The following is an 18243-nucleotide window of genomic DNA, read 5'->3' as shown; positions in this document are numbered from 1 at the left end:
TTTGAAGAAAACAAGACATCATGGCAGCCATTGTTAATTTAATATCACCTTGCTTTGAAGTCTTACCGTGTGTTTGTTCTTCTGTTTCCATTGATTCTATCATATTTTGTCTTACTGGGTTTTAATATGTGTGATAGTATAAACAAAATCTTTTATGGAAAATGAGATAATATAGTAGCCATTGTTCATTTTCTGTTATTTGGTTCTGAATGCCCTGTAATACTTTCATTCTCTTAATAGTTTTATACTATTTTGTTATGTTTGATACTACTGTATGTGAAGGTATGCTCAACTATTTCAAAGAAAGAGACATTATGGTAGCTACTGTTAATATCTGGTTGTCTTGTGGTGAAGTGCTGTGTTGCTAACATTGTTCTGTTCTAATCTGCTTGGTTCTGCCCTCTTTTGTCTTAATCTCTTTAAAATAAAAATAAAAAATTTTTTAAAACTTTTTTTGAAATTAATGGAGAAATAAGACACTTCTATGATGAAGAACAACTGAAGGAACTTGTGATCACCAAACCAACACTAAAAAGAGTACTAAAAGACCATCTAGAGAGAGAGAAAAATGACATGGTTCCAAGAACAGTGGCAGAAGGGAATCACTGAGTTGGGCAAACAATCAAATGGAGGGGAAAAGTAGGGAGCAAACAGAAGGAAAATAGTATGGCTGAGAGGAGCCAGTGCATGTTGGCCATAACTATTAATGCAGATGACCTCAACTTACCAGTAAGAAGACGCAGGAAGAATGGATCAGTAGACAAGATCCATTAGTATGCTTTATACAAGAAACACACTTAGCTCAAAAGAAAATCCATTGACTGAAAGTCAAAGGAGAGAAAACAGTGCTCTAGGTGACAGGGAACCAGAAAAAAATAGGGGTAACTTGCCCACCAACTGCAGAATGGATAAGAAAGATATGGCATTTTTTATGTAATTAAAAGCTACTCAGCTTTAAAGAAAGATAACGTTGAGGCTCTTATAGGTAAACAGACACAACTTAAGATCATGCTCATGAATGAAATGGTCAGAGTCACATGGGTGGACATTGTGTTGTCTCCCTCATATAAAAAACTAAAGGAGTTAGTGGGATCCAAAATGCACAATAGATATTTTAAAAGTGAAAAGGCAGGAAATGTTTAAAAAGGGAAGACAGTGTCCATTGGTAATTTATGATTATGCTTTGAAAGCCCGAATTATTTTCATTGTTCTGGTTAATTTGGTTTTAGTATGTTTTGTTCTGTTTAATTTTTATAGAAGTCAAATTTTTATAGAATCATACAAGATTTTGCAGGGATAGTTTGAAATCTAAAGCACAACATAATACTTTAGCAGAATTATGTTAAAACTATTAGATGAGAGTCATGTTTTTTTTTTACTTTTTTGAAAGTAAACATAGACATCTATTTTAGTATATAATACCTTACTATAGAGAAGAGCTGTAGATTTTTAAGTGGAACATTTGTTTGCAATCTCTCCTTATTACAAAACCAAGTATGAGGCTGTGTCTTTTGGCAACAGGGCTGAGTCTATAGAGCATTATAATTTCTCCAGGGAAAGAAAGTTAGGATCATCTTTCAAAGTAAAGAAAGACTCAACATAGGACACAGAGGGCATTTACCCTAGGTTTTTCAAAATAAGTCTAGTATTATCACTGTATTATTGGCCACGCCTCACCATCTCCTGGTAGATACCTTCTCCATACCTTCACCATGCAGGTGTGTAAGGAAAAAAATCAAAAGTTTTTATCAGTGACTGAGGAACAAATTTCTCTCTGTTCTTAAGAATATAGTCCAGAGGTGCAACCATGGAGGAACACTAACAAAATTTCTCACCTGAAACATATAAGGCATGGGGGAAGCATGAGACAGTCCTTGTCATATCACTTAAAACCTCGTCTAGCTTGCAGCAGTGTTAGAGGAAGACTAATTTCCCTTTGTCCTACCAGCAACAACCACAAGGTGCCCTGGCCCACGCCCATGGTGGAGTGAGATGGGAACTAAGTAGCTTCTTGTGGGAGCCTTTCTCCCTTTGTTCATGGTCACAATAGGGAACTCCTTGCTCCCCTCACTGCCTTGAAACAACAGTGGGAAAAAGCCATTTTTCTTTAGTCTCATGACTGCAGTCAAGAGGTGCCCCAGTGAGCACCTGAGAGGGAAAGGGAGGAGGTCCTGTCATCTGGGGTGGCTTCTAAAGTCCCTTTCTCCTAGGAGATCCCTTGGAAAGGATACATTTTGAAGACTTTCCAATGTATGAAGAAAGCTCTCTAGAAACTGTCATACATTGATTGAGATAGGTCAAGTGGCTGGCTTTTTCCTAGTGAATGCTAGTCTTTCTTAAGAGGTAGACTTAGCTTTGAAGTATCTCAGGAGATAAACACCTAAGGTTCTTGCATCATTGTCTGTGATCCATGTACATTGCAATATATGTTGACCCAGGGAGAGATGTCTCTCTGAGGTGTTGGATAGGTTTCTCTGCCTGTATCTTTTTAGTTCAGCTCAAATAAAAGGAGACGTTTCCTAAGAAAGAGGGACCTATGAATATCCTCATGGGAGTCACTTGGAAGCACGGGGAATAGAAATGGGGAGGCCTAAGAGATTGCCTAGAATAAAAATAAATCTTTTAAAATATTTTTAATTGGCTCCAAGTTTATCAAGTAAAACATAAAACATGACATTTTGGGGATAAACATTGAACTCTTTATTTGCATTTACAATGTATTTTATGTCCTTTCAGGGATAGATTAATGGAAAAAGAAAAGAGAAAACGTGGCATCTGAGGTCTGGCTGTGTGGGATGACTGCTTTATCTTGAGGTCAGAGCTGCCTGTGCAACGAAGCCAAGACTGCACCCTGCCTCACTTTTTGTCTTAATTAGCTAAGGCGAGTTTGTCATTCATGTACAGATATATTGAGTATATCTCATTCCAGACATGTAATTATTTTAATCCTAATTAACAGTTAAGATTCAGAAAAAGGAGTTGTACACAACTACTGGGTTTTACTCAAAACACCACTCTAAACATTTTTATATGTAGGGACTTGGGACCTACACAGTACAATGAACTCAGAGAATTTTTTAAAAGTCTGGAGATTTTACTTAACAGCCATGAGATACATTGCAATGTAACACAATTATACAACAACTGTAAAAATGTTTATCACCACAGGCAATTTTAGTAAGGGAGTTCATTAGCATAAAAAATACTTTTTCTTTTCTTACCTTTGCACATTTGAAGCCCTCTGTGCTTGAAAAACAAAAATACATTTGGCACACTGTGAGGTAGGAATATTTAGCTTCACAGCTATGCACATAACTTTTGGTCTCTACTTGGTTTTTATATTATGGCAGAATTTAGATTTCTGACAGATTTATAGGGTACAATGGCACAGAGTAAAAGGAGTGAAGACTTTTAGAGGTTTTATACATTTCATAAATTGAGCCAGTGATGGGAAATAGATCTGTTATGCAATGTACAAGTGTGTTTAATCAAAAAGTATCAAAATATATAACAAAAAATCAAGTTTTAAATTGCAAGACCAAACTGATAGAGATACCAAATTTAGGTCATTTCTTGTTTAAGAATTAGATGTGTGATGGTGGATAGATAAGAGCAGCTATGGAGGCTCTTTGAGATAGCCAGCTTAGAATCCAGGAATGATGCGGTGTGAGGAGTCCTAAGCAAGGGGAGATATACCCTGCCAACCCAGGAATGAACTAAGCTGAGAGAAACCAACTGGAAATGTAATCCTGGTGCTATAACCAGAACAGATAAAATCTCAGCACTGAAGCTGGAACCTGTGCCTCTGGAAACCATGAGTTTAATTTCCTGGTGCCGCTGCTGTGTCCCAATCAGCACAGCAGGAAGAGAGATGTGTAAAAACTCTGAGAGCGGGAACTGGCAAAGGGAGTTGAGAGTGGGGCTGGCAGGGAGCCCTGCATCAACCTGTGGTGAGTGAGGAGAACGGGGACCTTCCATAGACTAGGAGGCTCCAACAGAGGGCATTCAGGGACTGGGCAGACTAGGTGGAACAGGACGCTGCAGTGACTTTAGTCACATATTCCCCTCTCAAGCAGGATTGGTGGGGAGCGCCTGACCTGGGTGAAGCCGTGGAATAAGACCCAGTAGGCTAGCACAAACCAGGTCCAAGCACCTGGCGGTACAACCTAGCAGTGAAGCCTTCAGTAGGTTGGTCTGCAGGGGCGGGCCCAGCAGAGGTTGCCCAGGTCTGTGTCTCCCTGGTACACTGCAGTGGGTGGGAACACCTAGCCAGTGCAATTCAAACAAACTGTAACCCACAAAGAAAGAAGCTGGGCCTCCTATATATGCTTGTATGGAAGGAACAAAAAGTATAAGAAGAGGGAACAACAAGAAAGGGCCCTCAGTCCCCAATCCTGAGAACACTAATCCAGAAAAGGTAAATGCAAAGGAGAATGAGGACAGAAAACACACAATATCAGACACGGCACCAATAGACATAAAGCGATATCTTAGGGACCTTATAGATGAGTCCAAAAGTGAAGTATTTAACAAAGTAAAGCAACATATAAGTAGAATAGTTAGAGAAATTCTAAGCCCCACCCAAGAAAAAACAGATGGTGGAATTAAAGAACAGAAAAAAAGGGGGAAATTGTTTGATGAAGAAAATAGAGAAAACATAGACTACGTGAAGCAGGTTCAAAGAGATTACCAGGAAACTAAAAACTCTATTGAAAGCTGGCATAACAGCTTGAAAGCAACTAAGGATAGATTGTCTGAACTGGAGGACAGATTTGTAAGGTGGGAGCATGAAATGAAAAACTTCTTAAAAATAACAAAGAAACAAACTGCAACAATACAAAGACTAGAAAATGATAAGAGGATCTATAACTTAAGAATTAAGAACATAACAGAAGAGGTAGGGACACAAACAAATGAACTACAAAAGCAATTCACAGAAATAATCCAGGAGAATTTCCCTAATTTAGTAAAAGGTAAAGATACTCAGATGTATGAGCCATACAGGACCCCAGCCACCTACAACCCAAACTGAATTACACCCAGGCATATAATAATCAAAATTCCAGAAATACAATATAAAAACAGAATATTAAAAGCCATCAGAGACAAGAAACAGATCACTTACAAGGGAACACCTATCAGAATTACAGCAGACTTCTCGGTACAAACCATCAAATCACAAAAAGCATGGGGGGAAATAATTCAAGCTTTGAAAGATAATAACCTCCAGCTAAGATTGATATATCCTGCACAACTGTCCCTAGAAATTGGAAAAACAAGGTGCTTCCAGGATAAAGAGGAACTAGGGGAATTTGAAACCACCAATTCAACTCTACAGAGAATACTGCAGGACATTCTAAAAGAGAAAAATACCAAGATTCCAGAAACAGTGGCAGAGAGGCCACAATGAATGGAGCAGAAAGTGGAATGAAGACAAACTGACAACTAATGACAGAAAAAGAGCTCAATAGAAATAAGGCAGAGAAGGTTAGATGGTAGGAACAGCTATTTTGGAGAAAACAAGACATCATAGTAGCTAGTGCTGATTTAATATCATCTTGTTTTGAAGTCCCATCAAGCTTTTGTTCTTCTCTCTCCATCAGTCTTAACATGTTGTATTTTATTGGATTTTATTATATGTGATAATATAAACAAAACTTTTATAGACAAGGAGATTAATCAGAAACCATTGTTCATTTTCTGTTGGTTGGTTCTAAATACCCTGTAATATTGTGATTACAATATTGTAATATTGTGATTCTCTTGAATGGTTTTACATTTTCTTGATATGTTTGATGCTACAGTACCCGAAGTTATACTCAGAGATTTCAAGGAAAGAGACACTATGGTAACTACTTTTATGTCAGAATATCTTATGGTGAAACACTATTTTGCTTAAATGGTTATGTTCTGACATGTGCTGTTTTGTTGTTATGTCCTCTTTTATCTCAATCTCCTTTATTATTATTTTTTTATTTTTATGTTTTTAATTAAGGGGAAAATAAAACATAGCAGGATATATTGTAGTAACCCATTTTGATTTCCTATTAAGTTGATTTGAAACCTGGTATTACTCTCACCGTCTTGTTTTGACTGATTTTACTCTATTCTGTTTTGCTTGATAGTACCAAGTTTGAGAGTATAGGCAACAACTGTGAAGACAATAAGATTCACTATGATGCCCATTCTGGTTTGACTATTATCTTCTTTTGAAGTCCTGTAATGTCTCCAATGTTTTGGTTTTATTGGTTTTGTTCTTTACTGTTTTTTTTTTCAATTTTATTATAACTGATGATACAGGCAATTCTTTTTAAGATAGCAAGAGGCATTATGGTAACCATTGTTGACTACCACATTATATTCTGTTTTTACATTATGTGCTATGTCCATCCTTTTGATTTGACTGACTCTGTTTTGTTATGTCACATTTGGTTTTATTCTCTTCAAAAAAAAAAGAAATAAGAACTGTGGGAGTAATAAAACTCAAAATGTGTAATTGTCATTATAAAAAATAGAGGAAAAGAAAGTGCTCTAAAGGATATAACTGCAAGTATATTTAAGAGTATAAGATAGACAACCATATTACTCTGAGTTTTTGCTGGATCATTGAACAGAACTGTTTGCAGTTTCACTGTTTGAATGTCCACTTTATATGGTTAATTTTGTAACTTGAACAACTATTTCTAAGATGACAATATGTAATCTATTAACTAGTGATTTCCTACTGTTTATTTTTATTTTTTTGAAATTCTGTAAAATTTGTACCCTTTTTCTGTTTTTTTTCTTTTTCTCCTTAAATAAAATTAAAAAAAATAAAATTAATAAAAAGACACTACAGTATCCAACTGATCCCGTAGTGTCATGATGTGAAATCCAGCAATACTATTATTCTTTGTTCAGAATGATTTTAGCCTACTTTTAGTTTGTAGAATCTCAGCATAAATGAAGATATGGATAATTGCACGTATGTTTAAGTGTATAGGATTGACAACCACGTTACTAAGTTTTTGTTGGATAGTTGAACAGAACTGTTTGCAGTCTCCCTGTTTGAATTTCCACTTTATATGTTTCACTTTTGTATCTTGAACAACTATTTGTAAAAGGATAGTATGTAAACATTAACTAGTGATTTCTTACTGTTTATTTTTTCTCTGAAGGTATGTATTATTTCTACCCATTTTCTATTTTGTTTAGTCTTTCTTTAAATAAAATTTAAAAACAAACAAGCAAACACAAAAAAAGGACTGGGGGTATAACTCCAGGCAAAGACCCTAGAATCACTCCCTAGTTCTGAAAAAAAAAAAAAAAAAAAAAAAGTAAAAAATAAAGCAAAGGATGGATTAAGAAGTAATAATACTCTTCTGTGATTTCAGAGTCCTGAGATTCTAGGACATTTAAATGAGGTAACGGGGCGGGGGCAGGTTCATTGAAGAAGTGAGCAGCGTGGATAATTGGGGAGCAAACTTTCAAAATTGGAGGCCAGAGGGAAGGGGCGGAGCATGGCCCCCGGAATGTTTGTCTTTGGAGAACAGCGAGGTGCCAAGGTGGCTGAAGCAATATAGCAGTGGAGAGAGAGGCCCCCCAGGGTGATTAGAGAAGACCCCTCTTCCCTGTCAACCTGTCCCCACTGATTGGGAAGTGCTCGCTGGACCCAATCTGTAAAACATCTAACTGGGAGACCACTGTGTCTGTGGACCTTTGAGTAGATGAGCTCACTTGACCGATGCAGGTTTTGTACCTCGGATGCCAAGGGCCCTCTGAAAAATGCCTGTGCTCTGTGTCCCAAGGTAGAAGGGGCTGCGCTGGAATGCAAGGCACCCGGCCCCTTTGCCACTGGCATTCTATGACCAGGACATGGCGAGCGGCGAGCGCATGCTAGGAGAGTAAGAGGGGATGCGTGTGGGGGGAAATAATTCATAGCTGCAGCTCGGGCACAAGCAGAGGAGACCAGGTACCCCTGCTGTGCTCTACTATAAAAACCTAAAAGCGTGAGTGTGTTTAACTATCTAAAGTGCTACTTAGGCTGCAAATTGTCAGAGAGCAGGGCTGATGCCCTATCAAGTAGGCACTGAGAATGTTGTTATCTGCAGGAAGAAGTACACGAGCTTCCTAAAGTGTGCGCTGTTTCAGAAGGACGAATCCATCGTGAGGCAGAGACTTGGGGGAGGACACGGGGCCTGGCACACACGGGATTGAATTTGCTCTTGTTTCCTCCAGCTCTGTCCCTCAAAAGGCTGAACTTGATCTCTGTCGCCACCTGCAGCCCAAAAGCTGCGCTGCAAGGTCCCGTCTCAAAAATCTGCCTTTATCAGCAGAGACCAGGTTTCTCCGGGGGAATAAACAGATTCTTTTTTAATAGAATCATAAAGAGCGCTTTTAGTTAAGCCAGTGTGAAGTCCAATCAGAAACAGGCTGAACCCCAAGGCTCTGGGCCAACGTGTTAACTTCCTACTTATGCTCATTACACTCATTTCTGTCAAGTTCACTCATGGGACACTGTAGTTGCATTCTTTAGAAAATGACATTCAGGGAAATGTGATAGTTTTATTTCCTTTTCTTCACTTTCACTTTTTCTTCCCTAACTCTTGGTCGACTTCCCAAAACTGACATGTTTTGCATGTTCTCTAGATATTGTGTATGTTATTTTGAGGAGTTGTTCAATGGAGGTGATGGAGATGTACAGGTTGGGGTCTTCGGATAAAAGTTTGGGCCAAAGGGAAGTGTTACTTGGTTCTGAATCCTGGTGGTAATGTTTTAGAGGATGCAGGCCTAGAAGACCATGAATACACTACCCTCTGGAATAAAATAGTTCCAAAACTTCACAGTATAAAGATGAGACTGTCTCCAAATCTACTGCTGCCTGTATCTGGAGCCTCTTGCAGACATGCACACAGCATGGACACACACCCAGCACACATACATATGCACAGGTACACACTATCCACAAACACATGGATATATGGGTGCACCCTACTAGTGCTCTGAGCTCCATGGTCCACCTAATTGAAGATTGCCACACCCTGATCTCAGACCTACCAGTTCAGTCTGAGATATAAACAGTGGATAAGACCAAAGCATGCCTCTCCCTCATACTTATATAATTATATCTCTCACAGCCTGATTGCAGCATAAAGGTTTTGGTGTGGCCTCTAGGAAAGAGAAGGAATTTAAAAGATGAGCCTCAGCTGTTTCCAATTGTTACTTTTAAATCCCTAAGGACAGAACAGCTCATCACTATTTCTACCAGAGTCCTGTAGATTTTTGTTTTGTTTAGCTTTACACTACTAGGGCTCGGTTCCAGGGCCTTGCACACTCCAGGCAATCACCTTACCACTAACCTGCATCCCCAGCCCCAGTCCTGCAAAGTTTGAATCAAAGACCTGAGATAGGTTTGGAATATCTTCCCACTCACTTACAAAGTAGTCAATAAATATTAGCTTTTATCTATAACATCTGCAATCCACACTGTGCGCCCTTGAAGAAGAGGGATTGTATATTTGAAGTCTTTGTGTTCTCTTTCTCTGCCAAGCGCTAACACAGCAATAGTACACACTAGATGCTCCAGATGTTTTTATACTTCTTTAGAGAACCTGACCTAGTTTAGGATAAGGCTCACTAGCACGAGGATGCCTGATCATGCCTGTGTGGTCCATGCACTCAAATCACACGAGGAAGGCCAGCAAAAATGAGTGATGATATGCTAAAATAATCGGGAGACTACTAAGTGGAGACAACTCCAGAACCTTGAATTCTTGCTGAAGCAAATTACAGTGCGACTCAGCACCAGCTGCCATAGCCTAGGAAGATAAAACTTTATATTAACCAACTAGAAACCAGCAATTAACCTCATTAAAGACTTTACCAATCAGAAACTACCAACTAAGCTTCAAGTAAGGACTGTACCTTTAAGTGATTTTACCTTCTCTTGGTTCCCAAACACTTTGTAAAAGTACACAAACACAGGCACGTGCATGCAAACACACACACACACACACACACACACACACACACACACACACACGATTCTTCAACAGAGCATTAAACAATTTGCAACTGGGCACTGCCTGAGTCATGAATGATTCAAATTGACTTAAGTTTCAGTGCATTTATGCTTCTCTTTTAACCTGGGAATGCAGGAAATGAGCTGGCTATGGGAAGAGGTAGCAGGGGCCCAGCTGACTGTGGAACTAGAGCACCAAAGCTGAGCTCAGGTAGTGCCAGAGTGAAAATGAGGTGCGGGGATGGAGAGTGTTAGGAAGAGGAGGAGGAAGCTGAGATGAGCTGATGCCTTGCTAGCACCCGAGTCCAACAGTGATCAAAGGGGCCCAGGCTTAACACCCCAGGCTGCTTGAGATGGGTCCTGTGGGTGTCCTGCATGCCATCTAAACTCTGAGCAGCTCCACCCGTCTTCCCATTTTAGTTTTCAGCAGCTCCTCAGCCACAAGCCTTGGCACCAGCCACAAGAATGACTCACCACTCTCCAGTGTGCTGGGAGCCCACCTCTATCACACCTTTCTGATTGTTGTTTCTGGCTAGAATGCTCATGCTGTGTTCTTCGCCTCTTTTGTGCTTCTCCTTTGAGGCGCAGATCAGATGCCCTTTCCTTTGTAAAGCAACAGCTGCTCCACCTCTGGGCTACAATGCCATTGTTGCTCCACCTCGCTTTGCTAGCCTTACACTGTATCATGAACATCCAACCAGAACCAAGTAGTTTGTTCCACCAACTCATTTAAGATCGTGTGTGTACTTGGCATTTTCTCTGTACCAGCTGCTGTTCTGGCCACTGCTGATGCAAAAATTAGATGGAATGTGCCCTTGAAGAGCACAGAGACCCAACACATAGTCACACATGACAACAAGATAGCCAGGAGCTAGAGTAGCTGGGGACACACAACGGCTAGGCAGGGCAGCTCGTGGAAAGAACCAGCAACCATGAAATGCACCATGCCTCTCCTTGCTGGATGCCTTCCTACAGCTTCTGTTTGTACTGAATACACAGAAGCCCTTTCTTTGTCTTCAGGCACTTCCCAACCCCAGCTTAATGATCTTGCTTACTTCCTGATCCTTTTTGGCTCTCCAAGCTGCAGCCCATCTCTGGCCTTTTGCTGTTATTTGAACACACAGGTGTTTTCTGGATCAGGGCAGGTGCCTCTAAGGCTGCATTCCTGGCCACAGATCTCTCCCAAGATCACTCCTGTTCCCAGCTCCTCCTGTCCTTTCGCCTGAGCCCAAAGAGTCCACCCTGACCACCCTGCCTGATTTACCACTGAACATCTTCTGCCTTCACCTTCTACTGTATTCATTGCCCTTGTCTGTTTCTTTTCTTGTTTATGTACTTGTTCAGTGTTCTTTCCACTCGATGTCAAGCACCAGGAAAGTCTACTTTTTCATCTTTCTCTCCTGAGTTCATGGAGTGGAATAGACCTTTGTGGTACAGATTGTGCTCAGGTGTACCATGTATGAGCTCAAGCTCCAATATGGGTAGCCAGCATGACCTCTGGCAAGTGATTTCATGTCTCTGTTTCCTCATCTGCCAGGTGGAAGTGGGAATATTTATTTTGCAGAATCAATCTAAGGAGACAGACACATTATTCTTGAAGGTTCTGACCCATGGTCAGACTCAGGACACATCAGGAGAATGCTGAGTAGTTGTTGCCAGTGCCCATCTCTGCCCTGGAACAACAGTCTATCTGCTCCAGCTTGAGCTGCACAGCTTATCCAGACAATGGAGAAGCACCAGGGCTCAGTGAACTGGTCCTAATACCAGTTCTAATTGCAAAAGCCCAGCCAAATTCCAGCCTGGCATTCCCAAATGTGACAAGTCATCTGAGCTCAAGGGCTCCACAATGGCCTCAAATTCAAAACATGCAGGGTAAGGCTTTGGAACAAGAGCTTGCCAGGTCACCCACGCCTCTTGCATGGAACACTGCAAGCAGGGCCATCTGAGGTCCTGCACTACTCTGCGATGGCTGATGTAACAATTACCATGAACTTAGAGGTAACACAAGACACATTTATTATTTTACAATTCTTGGGGTTACAAGGTTGCAAGAGAGAGCTATACTCCTGGGGGGCGAGGCTCAGGAGGAGGATCTGTTTTTTTGGATTTTCCAAGTTCCAGGGAATACCTGCATTTGTTGGCTTATGGTCCCTCTCTCCATCCTCAAAGTTAGTCAAAAAGTATTTCCCAATTTCCTCTGCATCCTACCTCCATCTCTTGGACACTTGTGATTATACTGAGCCTGCCTGGATAACCCTGGACACCTAACTCATCGTATTTACAAAGACCTTTTTGCCATGTAAGGTAACATAGTCACAAATTCCAGGAATTAGGATGCTGACATCTCTGGCAAGCCATTCTTCTGTGCAGTAGATCTGAGTAAGATGCACTTAGTTTGGGGTACCAAGCTGGAACTTGGTCTCCTAAGTCCCTACCGACTCTGTTCGAAGTAGAACTGAGTGTGGGCTGAGGGCTCACTCTCCTTGGAGAGCCGTACAGGCTGCTGGGGCTCATCTGGACCACACAGGAACCAGCCAGGGTAAGCAGCAGACTCAAGCCTGAAGGCAGAGCCCAAGCTGCTCTGGAAAAATGTGAAGCGGGTCACCTGCTCGCCTCCCTTGTACAAATCCTCAATGTTCACATCCTGTGGGAGAAAGTGGTAGCTGCATGGTGAAGGCTGATGAATAGGGGACTAACCCTAGAGGCCTCTGAAACTTGGCCAAAGAGGACTCAACAGGGTAAGGCTTTACCAATGGATATGACTTCCACAGGTTCCACAAGGCACAAAGGGGCTTGGTGCTGGATACAAAGGGAGATGATGGCAACCTGAGGAATGGGGATAGGTATCCCCAACCAGGACCCCACAAGTGGGTGCAAGATGACCAGGGGTTCAGCCTGGGCCTGCAGTAATACTTTCCAGTATGGGGAGGGATTTCTCACCTCCAGTTGTAGAGAAGGTCCTTCTTGTGTTTCCACACATGCCAGGCAGCGACTCCCTCCCTGGATGCCTAAGAAGATAGGGATCTTGGTGCGATCCAGACATCTGTTAGGAAGGATGCAGATCTTCTCTGGGAGGAAAGAGAAGAGGCAAGAGATAAGGGGAACTCAAGTTGCAGACTATTGGCAAGTGAAGGGTGAGCGGGAAGAAAGAGGACCTGGGGGTAGCTGGTCTAGCTGGGGCCCTTGCTACAGGCTGCAGGGGAACTAGGGCTCCACAGGGTCAGGCTCCCTCACTAAGACAGGCTGAAATTAAAACCTGCCTCCTCCCCTCGTTACAGGGCAACAGCTGACCCTCTGAGGGAGACAGCAGGGGAGCAAATAGTGTGGGGTGAGTCTGGGAGGAGGCCCCCGAAGCTCACCTGCATTGCAGTTGTCTGCATCAGGATCCCCCACCAGAAGCCGGTCATCTCTTAGGTACAGAACCTTCTGATCCAAATCTCTGATTCTGGAACACAGTGATGGGGCTGATATCCTGTCACCCTAGGTCACCGCTGAGCCCCCAATCATTCTAGTCCCATATTGTAAACCATCACACTGGGCTTTTGAGGAATCTTCTCCCTTCTACAGGTGAGAAGAGGAACACCACTCCCCCAGGAGCAGGCAAAGCCCAGGTCAGACGGAAGGCAGGAGAGGACTGCTGGGTTTGTGTCCTTCAGCTGCTCACAGGAGTGAGAGAACTAACCCCTTCTCATAGCAGGGGAGAGAAAACTTTCCTAGTTGTAAGAGAAGTTGCAAAGGTGACCTTTATTCCAGATTTTCTTTTTTTAGTAAAGAAATTAATTAAATGTATAATAAAGTGTAATTTACTTTTTGGACTTTTAAAAGACTTTGCAAGAGAAAATTCATCAATCAAAAAACAATTCCCAAACATTCTCAGGGCTACCACCCACTCTAGGAAGGGCAGGGGTGTGGTTTGGGTGAATGAAATACAGAACTGGAAGGCCAGTCTCTGGGGATGACTGGGTTGCTGGGAGGGTCAGTACGTGCTGGGAAGCTGGGCTACGCAAGCACATAACCCATTAAAGTCATGCAGATTGCAAAGTCAGTTGTTGAGCTAGTTTCAAAAATAGCTTTCAGCTCTCCATATCTTTGAGGCTGAATAGTTGGACCAATGACTCCACCTCCAGAAGATTTTTCTCTCTCAGTAATAGCTAGTTATCATACATTTTGCTAATGACTGCATATTTCCAGCAGGTTCACTTGTATAATAGAAATAAAAGTCTGAGAAGAGTTGCCAACTGGTGTTCTCCATTAAGCCCCAATGGTCAGGATTTTACAACTCACCTGGAAGCTGTATCCTTTTTGGAGACCAATAAATTGCAGCAAAGAATGCAAATTTCATATGAGGCCAAACGCAAATAAGAGTTAGAAGCCTGAACTGAGAGTGAAGGGCACAAGGCCACCATCAAGATGCTGTCACTCATCCAGAAAGTACAGCCTAATTTACGATTGGCTGGCACAGAGGCTGGAGGCTAGCCTGCACCATCCCTGCATCCCTGCCTACCCCAGATAACAGCAAATTGGGGAAGACAGCAAAAACTCAAGTCAGCACGCTTCTGAAAGGCCCTAAGCAATACGGAGAGGGCCAGAGACCCCCCCAGGACACTCCAATCTGAAAGAAACCAGAAACATGACAAGAGATAAGAATAAAAAAAAAACTCCAGCTGCCCAACATGAGAAAATAAGCCCAGGAAAAGTAAACACTGAAGAGAACAAGCACAGTAACCATCCAATACTGGACACAGCATCAGCCGAAATTAAAAAATACCTCCATGACCTCATAGAGGAATTTAAAGTTGTACTCCTGATCCAAGTGAGGCAAGATATAAAGAGATTAATTAAAGAAATGACAAGCCCCGCCCAAGAGAACACAGATGGAAGAACTGAGGAAATCAGAAAAGAAAGAGAAACTTCTGAAGAAGAATTTAAACATAACTTAGAATACATAAAACAGATCCAAAGAGATTACCAGGAAACTAAAAACTTCATTGAACACTGGCAAAATGCCCTGACAGAAACTAAAGCCAGCCTTCTGAAACTTGAAGAGAGATTTATGACATACGACCGTGAAAGAAAAAGCCTCTTAAAAATAACAAGGAACCAGAAAAAAACAATTCAGAGGCTAGAAGACGACAAAAGGGTACATAACTTAAGAATAAAGAATGTGAATGAGGAAGCAGGAGCAACCAAGAATGAAATACAAAGAATATTCACAGATATATTAAAGCAAAGCTTCCCATGTATAGCAAAAAGAAATGATATACAGATAAAAGAGGCATACAGAACACCAGCTACCTACAACCAAAACAGATCTATGCCTACACATATAATAATCAAGATTCCAGAAATCCACCAAAAGAACAGAATATTAAAAGCAGCCAGAGAAAAGAAGCAGATTACCCACAATGGGAAAATTATCAAAATAACAGCAGACTTATCAACACAAACTCTTAAGTCAAGAATGGAATGGGGAGAAATATTCCAAGTCCTGAAAGAAAATAATATGCAACCAAGACTCATATACCCGTCAAAACTCTCTCTCAAAATTAATGGAGAAATAAGATGCTTCCAAGACAAGGAGGAACTGTGGGAGTTCGTGGCCACCAATCCAACCCTACAGAGTGTGCTGAAGGCCATTACAGAGAAAGAGATGAAGGGATACCAGGCTTCCAGCAACAGTGGCAGAGAGGCCTCAATGAACGGGGCAGACAGGGGAATGAGGGAATAAGGTAGACAAATTATAGCAGAAAAGTGGAGTAGCAGACATGAGGCAGAGACAGTAAGCTATAGTCTTTAGTATAGACAGCTCTGAAACACTATTAAAAAAGGCAGAGGTCATTGTTAATAGTGTATCAGGATTTAAAAGACACAGTAGTCTTATTGTCATATTTAGCTTGAATTTAATTTGTTCTGGTCTGTCCACCCATGTCAGATTTGAGGGCACAGACATCTGACCCAAAAATAGCAGGTTATACCATGGTAACTATCCTTACTTTCCCATTAACTTAAATTGAAATCCTGTATTACTTACATTGTCTTACTATGACTGATCTTAATTGAATCCAATTCATAAGACCATGGGTATTCCTTGGCTGATTTTATTTGAATTTGGTATGCTTGTTAGTATCAACCCTAAAAGTAGAGGCAGCTATTCTGAAGATGACAAGATGTAAAGGATATCCAGACTGGTATTAATTATTAACAGCTCTCAAATCCTACAATGCTTTCAAAGTTGTGTTTTTATAAAAATAGGTAATATTATGTTAACTATATTAAGCTGATGATGTGGACAAATCTATTGAAAATAACAAGAGAAAATATAGTAACTATGGAAGATCACCTATATTGTGGTCTTATATGTCTTATCAATTGCATGTTTTTCTAGGAATTTGTTTTGCTGTCTTGTTATGGTTTGTTTTTCCCTATAATACAGAGAGGATAGATATATGTGTAGAAATTCACACATAAGACTTTTTGAAAAAATTATTTACAGGAACAGATTATATAATGCAAGATGTAATGAACAGATACTCTGAAGAAGAGACACTAAGAAACCCAATGCTAATTTTGTAGCATTATGATATAAATTCTAACAATACTATTATTCACTGATCAGAATGATATTAGTCTAGTCTCTTAAGTTCAATTTCAGCATATGTAAAGATGGGGACGACTACCACGAAGAGAATGAGAGATGCGATGGTAGTTATTATTGTCTTTCCCAATGGTAGATCTTGAAGACCTAAAAAGCCTTCATCATCCTGTAATGATTTGATTAGTTCTATAATATGCAATATGTATATAATGTGGGTGAAGATGGGGACAACTATTTGTAGGAAACTGGAGACAGTTAGATAGACAGTGGGGATCTCCAGTGGACTTGCTTTGAAATCTGTATTTCTTCAAATTGTTTTTTTAAGTGTTTTGTTCTGTTTTGATATGTTTAATCTTACCCTCTTTGAGATGTAAAACAAGTGTGTAGGACTGATAACCATATTACTGAGTTTTTGTTCGATCATTGAGCAGAACTGTTTGCAGTGTCACTTTTTGAATGTCATTTTAAATACTTTAATTTTGTAACCTGAACAGCTATTTCTAAGATGACAATATGTAACATATCAACCAGCGATTTCTTACCGTTTGTTTTTCTGTAATTTTGTATTATTTCTACCCTTTTTAATCTCCATGTATTTTTTTAATTTCCTTTTCTTTAAATAAAAAAAAAAGATGCTGTCACTGAGACTGAGAACTGTCTCTGGTTTTCAGAGAGAGTAGGACAACACCGCAGGGGATGTGGAGTCTGACCTCTGGCTTTGCCTTTTGGCAGCCACACCACATGGAGAAAATTATTTCAATTATTCAAGCCTTTCTTTCCAGATCTTTAAAATGGAGTTTGTCTGCTCCTCTTACAGGTGTCTTGGGATAGAGTTGAGGTGGCAGAAAGACAGGCATTTGGAGACACTCAGGAAACAGCTATTGTTATTGTGGTGATAGAGAAGCATAATTATGGGTCATTTCAGATTTCTCACTGAGAAGGAGGCTCACCCTCTCAACCTCAGCCTTCTTTTTTTCTCTCCAGATGATCCCCACCCTGGTCGAGAAAGTGGGGTCACACCAGAATGACTTACATGTAATATCTTGCCATAGGGAGCGAGCACATTCCTGCAGTCAGGAGGGTCTGGTCCTCAGGAAGGGGAAGGAGGAAAGAGCTGTTAGAGAAGGCAGACAGATAGATCAGGGGATGGTGCACTGAGCTCAGAATTATCCAATTACAGGATGCAAAAGTCACTTATAATTAGGCTGCCAGAATCCACCTCCCCATCAAACTCCGGGTAGTTCTGCCTCCCTCTCATGGGAGCAAGTGAAGCTGGAAGGGGGATGAGCCTGGATCATGAGTCCTGCTTTTCCTGTTCTGGAAAACTAGAGAACAGGTTCCCTCAAATAACTTAACAGAACATGTTCCTGACTGGGAATGATATAAGATACTCTCAAGGACCACAGCGGGAAGCAGGTATGGAGGGACAGATTGAGGCTGACAGCAGCCGAGTTATCTCAGCACTGAGATCCATGGTCTGAGTTTTAGAAGAAACTGGGCTCCAGCTAAGGTGGCTTTCAGCACAGGATCTACTGCTGTCATCTTGGCCAAGCCATCTTCTACCCCCAGGCCTTGAGGCAGTTTAAGAGCTAGTGAGAGGGAAAGATAACAGAGAACCTAAAAAAAGCAGATGGATGGACAGTTGGTG

The 18243-nt window shown here is 41.0% G+C and overlaps 1 protein-coding gene across 1 annotated transcript; it reads right to left on the bottom strand.

Annotated features, from left to right (window-relative positions):
- Nucleotides 1-12004: 12004 nt before the first annotated feature.
- Nucleotides 12005-17780, bottom strand: Il1f10 (interleukin 1 family member 10). The gene is made up of 4 exons (XM_003465054.2): nucleotides 17629-17780; nucleotides 13360-13445; nucleotides 12941-13068; nucleotides 12005-12644 (listed from the first exon to the last, which is right to left on the bottom strand). Exons 1-4 carry the CDS (start codon nucleotides 17658-17660, stop codon nucleotides 12432-12434), a joined length of 459 nt encoding a protein of 152 aa, XP_003465102.1. The 5' UTR covers nucleotides 17661-17780; the 3' UTR covers nucleotides 12005-12431.
- Nucleotides 17781-18243: the final 463 nt, after the last annotated feature.

This window comes from Cavia porcellus, unplaced genomic scaffold (genome assembly GCF_034190915.1).
Source record: "Cavia porcellus strain 051 isolate PalLab524CR breed Dunkin Hartley unplaced genomic scaffold, mCavPor4.1 scaffold_18, whole genome shotgun sequence".
Classification (NCBI taxonomy): Eukaryota; Metazoa; Chordata; class Mammalia; order Rodentia; family Caviidae; genus Cavia; species Cavia porcellus.
Note: the sequence above shows the minus strand (reverse complement) of the source record. Positions and strands in the feature narration are given on the sequence as shown.